Source organism: Nanorana parkeri, unplaced genomic scaffold (assembly GCF_000935625.1).
Source record: "Nanorana parkeri isolate BGI_ZX_2015 unplaced genomic scaffold, ASM93562v1 scaffold635, whole genome shotgun sequence".
Taxonomy (NCBI): Eukaryota; Metazoa; Chordata; class Amphibia; order Anura; family Dicroglossidae; genus Nanorana; species Nanorana parkeri.
Window position 1 is genome coordinate 711107 of NW_017306903.1, and position 10273 is coordinate 721379.

The 10273-nt window shown below is 42.9% G+C and overlaps 1 protein-coding gene across 1 annotated transcript in view; it reads left to right on the plus strand.

Moving 5' to 3' along the window:
- TOX4 (TOX high mobility group box family member 4) overlaps window positions 1–10273 on the plus strand; it is a 29474-nt gene that overhangs the window by 17050 nt on the left and 2151 nt on the right. Inside the window, exons 4-8 of the mRNA XM_018563139.1 lie at window positions 4684–4926; window positions 5013–5273; window positions 5359–5586; window positions 5840–5920; window positions 7265–7963. Coding sequence (XP_018418641.1) covers window positions 4684–4926; window positions 5013–5273; window positions 5359–5586; window positions 5840–5920; window positions 7265–7963 — 1512 coding nt within the window. The remainder of the gene's footprint in view (window positions 1–4683; window positions 4927–5012; window positions 5274–5358; window positions 5587–5839; window positions 5921–7264; window positions 7964–10273) is intronic.

Below are 10273 nucleotides of genomic sequence, written 5' to 3' on the forward strand. Positions count from 1 at the left end.
TCTATCTCTTTCAATATAAATGGGTAAGCAGTATTAGTCCAGTAGACAAGATGTCAAAAAAGACAAAAACACAGTATTGCAGTGTGCAATGATACCTTTCTTATTGGACTAACAAAATATATGTGTGTATATATAGATAGATATATATTCTCCAGAAATCGGCACCCGCGGAGCCTCCTTTTCCCTATGCTCTCGTCCCGTTGATGTCATTACATACAATACAAGGCCCATAGACCTGCAATATAGAAGAGGATGCCAAGGGATAGTCCATAAGTCAGCGTAGGGAAGATGAGGTGAGTACTGACCTCTAGGGTAGGCAAAAGTCCTTTTCATAGGTACCGTAGACATACACTAGATTGCCAAAAGTATTGGGACCCCCCTCCAAATCATTGGATTCAGGTGTTCCAATCACCTCCATGGCCACAGGTGTATAGAATCAAGCACCTAGTCATGCAGACTGCTTCTACAAACATTTGTGAAAGAATGGGTCACTCTCAGGAGAACAGTGAATTCCAGCGTGGTACCGTGATAGGTTGTCACCTGTGCAATAAGTCCATCCGTGAAGTTTCCTTGCTACTAAATATTCCACGGTCAACTGTTAGTGGTATTATAAATTTTCATAGGTACCGTAGACATACACTAGATTGCCAAAAGTATTGGGACCCCCCTCCAAATCATTGGATTCAGGTGTTCCAATCACCTCCATGGCCACAGGTGTATAGAATCAAGCACCTAGTCATGCAGACTGCTTCTACAAACATTTGTGAAAGAATGGGTCACTCTCAGGAGAACAGTGAATTCCAGCGTGGTACCGTGATAGGTTGTCACCTGTGCAATAAGTCCATCCGTGAAGTTTCCTTGCTACTAAATATTCCACGGTCAACTGTTAGTGGTATTATAACAAAGTGGAAGCAACTGGGAACAGCAACTCAGCCATGAAGTGGTAGGCCACGTAAAATGACAGAGCGGGGTCAGCGCATGCTGAAGCTCACATTGCGCAGAAGTCGGCAACTGTCTATGGAGTCGGTAGCTACCGACCTCCAAACTTCGTGTGGCCTTCAGATTGGCACAACAGCAGTGTGTAGAGAGCTTCATGGAAGGGGTTTCTATGGTCAAGCAGCTGCATCCAGGCCTCCATCACCTAGTGCAATGCAAAGCGTTGGATGCAGTGGTGTAAAGCACGCCGCCACTGGACTCTAGAGAAGTGGAGACGTGTTCTCCTGTAGTGACGAATCATGCTTCTCTGTCTGGCAATCTGATGGACGTGTCTGGATTTGGCAGTTGCCAGGAGAACGGTACTTGTCTGACTGCATTGTGCCAAGTGTAAAGTTTGGTGGAGGGGGGATTATGGTGTGGGGTTGTTTTTCAGGGGTTGGGCTTGGCCCCTTAGTTCCAGTGAAGGGAACTCTTAAGGCATCAGCATACCAAGACATTTTGGACAATTTCATGCTCCCAACTTTGTGGGAACAGTTTGGGGATGGCCCCTTCCTGTTCCAACGTGACCTCGCACCAGTGCACAGTGGTCCATAAAGACATGGATGAGGGAGTTTGGGGTGGAGGAACTTGATTGGCCTGCACAGAGTCCTGACTACAACCTGATAGAACACCTTTAGGGATGAATTGGAGCGGAGACAGCGAGTCCGGCCTTCTCGTCCCACTTCAGTACCTGACCTCACAAATGGTCCAATATTCCCATAGACACACTCCTAAACCTTGTGGATGCCTTCCCAGAAGAGTTAAAGCTGTTATAGTTGCAAAGGGTGGGCCAACTCAATATTGAACCCTACGGACTAAGACTGGGATGCCATTAAAGTTCATGTGCGTGTAAAGGCAGGCGTCCCAATACTATTGGCAATATAGTGTTGAGATCTTAATCTTTGCAGCATGGAGGTCGCAAGGGGGGCATTTTTATCTCCTGGAGATAGGCTTTTAATATTCATTCCCACTGCCAATACACAGGAATGGACCAAAAAAAAAAATGGACATGCAGCACTCTGACGCAGTGCACCACAATGCACATTAGTACTTTACCTTACGCTGTGGTGTGCTGCAATGCATGTTCATCAGGGCTGCTTTAGTGCATTGGGGTGCCATTTAAGATGAATGGCACTGCAACGTGCTAATACATATAATTTGGTTTATCCGTGATGCACCCGATCGCAAGAGTGTTTTTTTTTTTTTAGCCCTTAAAGCTAAACTCTGGTAAGTTTTGTACTATCTACATTGACATTGTTTGCAGTTCAGTTAAGGCTTTTCTGACCAATGTCAGGGCTTGGAATTCAGGGCCTCAGACACTCCCAGAGGTGATTTTTATAAGGTCTTTGTCTAGTAGAAAGCAAAGAATGTACAAACACGAGCAGTCTGACTTATTTGGTTTTGTGGGCACTTCAACCTGTTTATCTTAATAGGTATAGGATCTCCTTATAATGAATCAGTATGTCACATGTGAGCAATAACATATTTTGAGTAAATGAAATACCTTTTTCATGCCATGAATAAAAATGCTACTATAAGGTGTATCATGTCATCTGTAATAATAATGTCAATTGCTAGGCGTGGAGTGAATGTATTTTGGATGTTGTGGTAACAATTGATACTCGCTTTTAGTTTTATGCAATAGAATGCCTATATAAAAGGAAATGGCTAAAGCTATATATTTTAGATGAGCTCCAGAGGAAGCAATACATAGGATGTGTTCTGTTAAGGAAAGAGGAAGTGTTAGCTGATAAGTAAACGAATGTGTAACAAGCTGATTGGACAGGTCATGTGAGTAGACATGACACTGGGTTTAATAGAATTGGGGAAGTAGGCTTCAGGGAAGGGTAGAGCAGACAAACCATCTGAGGAGTAAGCAAGCTTTAGGTATGCCTTCACTCTGTTTATAATTCTGGATACTTCAGCAATGCAATCCTCCAGCTAAATGTTATTTCTGCAAGAATGGCAAGATTATCAGTGTGTTCAATCACTTCATCTCTCACCCCTGTACATAGCTTTTGGACCAAAGAATTGTCATAATTGTGTGTGTGTGTGTGTGTGTGTGTGTGTGTGTTTTCTCTTGGTGTCTTGCTATCTTTTTCTTTTTTTTTTAACTTATCAGTTTGCCTGTACGGGCCAATTCACACCAAACGCTACACTAATCGCACAATATCTTGTGTGTGCTGATCCCAGCACATTGCACTGTGTAGTTTTTTTGTTGTTGTTGAAATGTCACAAATGCCATTTCATTCAATTCTATGGGCATGTAGGTGGTTGTACAGCGTGGCATCCTGCTGCAATGAAAAAAGTAAGGCATGCGTTATTATATATTTTTTTTAGTGCACACCAACGTGTTTCTACCGCAACGCGGTGGTGTGAATGCACACCTTCCGTGACTAGGCAATTTGCCTTGTCTTGCTTTGGGACTGTGCTGGAAACAGTAGCCAGCACAGGTTAAAAGCATATGGTGTGAATGGACCCTGAGGCTCCAGCCACACATAGCGGTTTCTGTGTGGTTTTTCATGCTGGGAAAACGGTAATATGCGCGCGGATTCTGCACATTTGTTTATATTAGTATAGCCAGAACGCCCATAAAATCACACATGGAGTATTTTGCGGGAGGCGTGGTTTCGTACTGTGTGGCCGCCACAATAGTCTGAACAATGCACGTTGCGACGCATTGCTTTTTATGTTTAGCGGGTTTCCGCATGCGCGAATACGTGCGGAAAACCGCTCGTGTGAATGGAGACTGACAGTTGTACCTTGTATCTCTCTGGTATCTTCTGTCTGATTAGCGTTTAAAAGAAACTGTCAGAGTACATCTTTTTGACAACAGCTTAGTAAGATAATTTGCTGATTTTGTTTTGCAGAACCATACAGGATTGTGACCCGATATAAATGGTTGCTGATTTCCATAAATACATTTTGTATGGAGAAAGCAAAGTGCACCTTTAAGAATAGTGTTTTAAAAATCATGCATCTTTATGTTGCATTGGTGAATGGCTGTGCATGCTTGCCTGCTTTCCATAAACGCTGTGGAAACTACATGGTTTTTTTAATGCTATATTTTGTTATTATTATTACATTTTCAAGAGCTTGTATTCATATTTTATATACCTTTTTAATTCAGAGATAAATACATAAGGTCATTTTTATTTAAATGGGCCCTTTCACCCAGAACAGCTATTTTTTTTATTTTTTGGTACATGCCGGAAAGTTAAATCACCTGATCGTTTCTTGTATCCTTTTGAGAGTCTATGGGGGGATATAGCTGCACCTGAATTCCTAGGGCAACATGCCTGCTTTAGCTTTTATTTCGCTCCTATTTTGTTTTTTTCTATTTTGCATTCTGTATAATGCAATAGGAGGTGTTTGAACATGCAAAGGTAAGCAGAGACAGAGCCAGGAGTTCTGGAAGAGAGATTTTGTTGCTAGAAGATGTAAGATATATATATAAGTAGCCAGTGGCTGACTCTGCTCCCCATACTCTTCATGTATCTGAAATATCACTTTGGGGTGGGCCCTTTAATGCTTAGTGTTACATTTGGACTCTGTACACTTTTACCTACTGTCAATAAAGAATAGAACTGGGGGAAATGGCAATTCTAGTACAGTTAGCAATTCAAAGTTAGCACACGCCCTTTATGCTTCTGCAAGTACCTAAACCATGTGTCTCTCTTTCTTTTTTTTCGTTATCCTTCTGTACAGACATTTCATACACCAAGCCTAGGGGATGAGGAATTTGAGATTCCTCCCATATCTTTAGATTCTGACCCGTCCCTGGCAGTCACTGATGTAGTTGGACACTTTGATGACCTTGGGGATCCTACAGCTGTTCAAGAAGGAGCATTTGCAGCACAGTATGGCGTGCAGACATTAGATATGCCAGTGGAAATGTCCCACGAAGTGATAGAACAGACTGGTGGACTGCTTGGATCCGGACTAACCATGGTAAACATTCAGTCGTGCAGCACAGCAATATGTTTATTACACTTCAAACAAAAATAGGATGTTTCATTCCATTTGTTCGTATGCAGGATTTGGATCATCCCATTGTTACCACTTACAGTGCCAACCCACCGGTTACCATTGATGTTACAATGACAGACATATCATCTGGTCTTCTGGCTCACAGTCAGTTAACAACCATTGACCAATCGGAGCTAAGCAGCCAACTTGGTTTGAGCCTTGGTGGTGGTACTATTTTGCCTCCGGTCCAGTCTCCCGAGGATCACCTGTCACCTACTCCCTCACCAACAAGCTCTCTGCATGATGAAGACATGGAAGACTTCAGGAGGGTTAGTATAAGTATTTCCAAATCACTCTGTGCTAAAATCATGTGGAAGCTTTTGATAATGTGACCTTTGCTGTTGTGCTTCACAGATAACTGCTCCTAAGAATGTTGTTGTAGAACAAACCAAGAAACAGAAAGCCTCTAAGAAAAGGAAGAAGAAAGATCCCAATGAGCCTCAAAAACCTCTTTCTGCATATGCACTATTTTTTCGTGACACGCAGGCTGCCATCAAAGGACAAAACCCTAATGCCACATTTGGGGAGGTGTCTAAAATTGTGGCCTCCATGTGGGACAGCCTCGGAGAGGAACAGAAGCAGGTAACAATGTGGACAGGTGTTCGATTTTCAGTTCCTTGCTATGTTTGAATCAATGTTTTTTCAATCCACCGATCCAAGAATTAATAATTCCTTGCTATTTTTTTTATTATTTAATTTACAGCTGTAATTTTAATGTGGCATCACAAACATGCCGTTGGGAAATTTATATATAAATATAAAAAAAGTTGTTTAAAAAAAAAAACTGTATTACCAATGTTCCGAAATGAACTCTGTCACTGTTTTATTTTTTTAGGTTTATAAAAGAAAGACAGAAGCAGCCAAAAAGGATTATCTTAAGGCTTTGGCATTGTACAAGGAAAATCAGATGTCACAGGTAAAGCTGCCTTATTTAGCTTAAAAAGAACCTTATGTGTTCTTTGGGCCATTATGACGGTGACCGCATTTTAGCCCTTGAATTTCATTGAGAGGTCAGGGTTTCCTATCTTCTCATTAGATATATTGATGTGATTACTGTTAAACTTGTCATGGCTGTAAACAGGAGATTGTCCTTATGGCCTTCCACATGAGCATCATGTTCCAGAAGAAAGCATTGTTAAAGTATTTAACCCCTTCATGACTGAGGCCCTTTTTTCCATTTTTGCACCCATGTTATATTCCACATTTTAGGCCTGAAAATGACGTAATCAGCAGCAGTTTAGGGGATTAAACACGGATCTTAATGGGAGTGTTAACTCTCCAATTAAACAAGCTTCTAGCGAGCATCTGTAGACTTGAGCACTGCTTGTTTTAAAGTTGCAGCCAGCACTTCCTTTAACCACTTGAAGGCCCCTTCCTGTCCAGGCCATTTTTCAGTATTCAGCGCTGCGGTACTTTGACTGATATTCTGTCATGCAACGCTGCACTGAAATTTTATACCATTTTTTTAGGACAGATAGAGCTTTCTTTTGGTGGTATATAACCACCACTGGGGTTTAAATTTTTTTTTACTATATAACGAAAAAAGAACCAAACATTTTGAAAAAACAAACAAACTTGTTTTCCCTCCGTTATGTTGTAAAACATTTATCAGCACCAATTTTTGGGTAAAATATAAAAGACTGGGTGAGGTCGGGTAAATAGACACCAAACATGTCAAGCTTTAAAATTTGCGTGTGCCAACAAAATCGCAAAAAAAACTACCATGGCTAAAATTGGCCATAGGCGACGCTTTAGAAGCATTTACCGCTCATCAGTTTCGTGTTATCAGTGATCACGCAAATGTACGTCCACCCGCCGGGAAGCATCCTCTGTCTGCCCGAATTATTATGATGGGTGGACGGCGAGGGGTTAACATACCCTTTCTGGGTGATGCTTTTAAGACTACCAAATCTGCCTGAAGCTTGCTGAAAGCTCTGCAAATGCTATATAAAACTTTGCTTTACACTCTCCTCTAACAAAAGCTAAAGTTAGTGTGAACAAGGCCTTGGTAGAGAACTGATAATGGTAAAGTGGGGGAGGGTTTGGGCTTTTCCCATAATAAAGTATGCACAATATACTTGCACATTATGGCACACAGGAATGACGGGACCAGGCTCCATTTGTCAGATCTGAAAACAACTGCACTTGAATATTGGCGCCCAGAGCATTGAATAAAGGAATAGCTTTTCATTTAAATATAAAGGTTATTGAAAAGTGTGAATAAAATAGTGTGTATTGACCCAATATTTATTGCGCATAGGTTCTTGTGGAGACTCTGGATTTGGATCCTCCTGGTGCACCAGCTGTACTGCCTGAATCACCGGTTCATTCTCCCTCTATCGTAACTGCAGCCAGTATACCCCAGAGTGCTTCTTCGCCTTCTACCCCATCAGTTAATCAAGTACCAACACCACCTCCTGCACCCACTCCCCCACAAGCCATTGCTCCCCAGCCAAGCATTGCTAAAATAATAATCTCCAAACAGATGCTCCAGGCGGGGCAGATCCCCACATCTATTGCTATGTCTCAGGGCATGGTGACAGTAATTCCAGCTACTGTGGTAACTTCTCGTGGCCTACCCCTCCACCAGTTGCAGCCCAGCCCTCAGACACGAGTCACACGATCAGTACTACAGGCAGCGATGCAGATGCCTCCACGCTTACAGCCTCCACCACTACAACAGATGCAACAACCACCACGTCTACAACAGATGGCACCTGCTCACCAGCCTACAATCACTATCCTGCAGCCCCCTCCACCTCTCCAGCCAATGCAGAAAGTGAGACTCAGTGTTCAGCCTCCCCCATTGCAGATCAAAATTATACCCCCTCCTTTGCAGCCCCAACCACAGACTGTACAAGTTCAAGCACAAACCATCCCAATCATCAGTGTACCCTGTTCACCAGAAGTTCTTGCCTCACCTGAACATGTGGAAGTATTGACGGAAGTGGTGCAAGAGGTTTGTATTAAGTGTGTGCGTGCGTGCGTATATATGAAATGTAGGTTTCTAGAGTGGAGCTAGAAATCAGAAATTTAATGTGGGGCCACCTGCTCTCTGAGCTACCTCCTAAACAACTAATAGGAACAATAACATAATTACCAGTACACTGGCGCAGTCTTCCTGCAGGTCCAATTGGCCGTCTAGTTCCCCGCTACTTCCTGTCTGATGTGGCCAAGGGTGTGTTCTGTTAAAGGCAGAAACGCCATTTACTTGTCTACAGGCAATCAGTGTCTGTCTCACAGAGCCCACTTTCAGTTGCAGGTAGTCTCAGGAAGTCTCAACCTGTAGATTAAAAATTACATTAGGATGTTAAACATTGAGATTTTAGTGATTTGGTTGACTTTAAAAGACAAGCAAGTTAAAGTCCAACCCAAGCTAACACTTTACAGCCCATTCACACCATAATGTGTTCATTGCACGCTTCTGTACACTTAATGCATGCTACCGTGTAACGCACCCACTGTGCCTAACAGTGCAGGAGGTGTGTGGTGTTGCGTTAACATTCATTTGAATAGCGCATCTCCGGCCACAATACAACGCTTGGTACTGCAATACCATGCAGCGCGGCTAAAAAAAAGGTGCACACACTACTTCTTCTTTTTTTGCCGCACCCCACGTACGGTATGACGGTGAATACCAATGTATTTTCTTTACCAGGGAGTCACAGTGCTGTGTTCAGTTTCCCATATAAGTCAATGGCTGTAGGCGGGTTTATGCTGGTACTTCCATACACCCGCACATGTGCACGAACTTGCAACTACTCTGGGAACCGGTTGCTTCCAAAGTTGTATGTTCATGTGCAGGTGTATGGAAGTCCTGATGTATACCTCCCTACAGCTGCGTACAGCCATTGACTTGTATGGGAGGCTGTATGCAACACCTCTGGCTCCCTGCCTGGGAAAATACACCGGTTTTACATAAAACTTTGCTTTACACTCTCCTAACAAAAGCTTAAGTTAGTGTGAACAAGGCCTTGGTATTGGACGGATAATGGTAAAGTGGGTGTGGGCTTTTCCCATCATAAAGTATGCACAATATACTTGCACATTATGGCACACTTGCTAGTGTACCCTCTAACAGGAATGATAGGACCAGGCTCCATTTGTCTGTTGTCCGTTACTGTGACCTTACTTCTGCTTTCAACTACCCATGAGTGTTTGGCTGCAGATCTGAAAACAACTGCACTTGAATATTGGCGCCCAGAGCATTGAATAAAGGAATAGCTTTTCATTTAAATATAAAGGTTATTGAAAAGTGAATAAAATATTGTGTATCGACCCAATATTTATTGTGAATCCAGAGTGGAGACGCTGGATTTGGCTCCGCCCAGCTGCCAGTAGCGAGGCTTTCAGCCGGCTGTTTGGCCCGCTTCAGACGCCGAAGCATATGCCTTTGGCTCGACTAAGCCGCTCGACCAGCTTCGGGAGCTGTACGGGCTCAAGTGAATAGCCCGTACAGCAGCCCTTCGGTTCTACTCAACCGAAGGGGTCCTGGGGCCGAAACTAGCCGAAGGATCAACTAAAGCTACGGCTGATACTTTAACTAACTTTGTGAATAACCCAATAGTATTTCCCAACCCCTGTAACTGCCAGTTTTGCTAGACAACTTGTTCTGTTACAGGAAGTATGGAAACAAAGGAACTGGTAAGATCAACCATTAGTGAAATTGTTACTCAGGACCTATTTACACCACAGTGCAGTGTCCTGCACCACATGCGTTGAGGTGTGTTGTTTCCTTCAGTGCACAGAAAATCAAATGCGGTCTACATTTTTTTTTCACAGTACATCATACTGGACACCATGCCATTTGCTGCTTTGCAGCACACATGCCTTTTGGGGATGTGTGGGGGTGCCATACACAATGAATGGCGCACCAGCATGTGTAAAGTGCGTTACTGCAAAGCAATTGGTGTTAATGGGCAAAAAAAAAAAAAAAAAATGGAAATCTGTGTTAAACTAGTGACAGGCTGCATCAAATATGGAATTGTTGATTTTGCCCATAGTGCCTTGTGTCACCCAAGAATAAGAGGGTATGATCCATCTATAACGCTAGCTTTTCTTCTGAAAAATTCAATTTTGAAGCTCTGTATTCCTTTTGAGCCTCTGAGGGTGGCTCCCAATGGTACTGCTCTCCACTGCAGTAGCAAAAACCAGTGGTGATGGTGGACCAGCCAAAAAAGCCAAAACAGGACGGCAAACAGTCATTTTTCTCATTCTCGTACAAGGATTGCGGTAAACGTTCTCCCATTTGAATAACTTTGGTCCAATA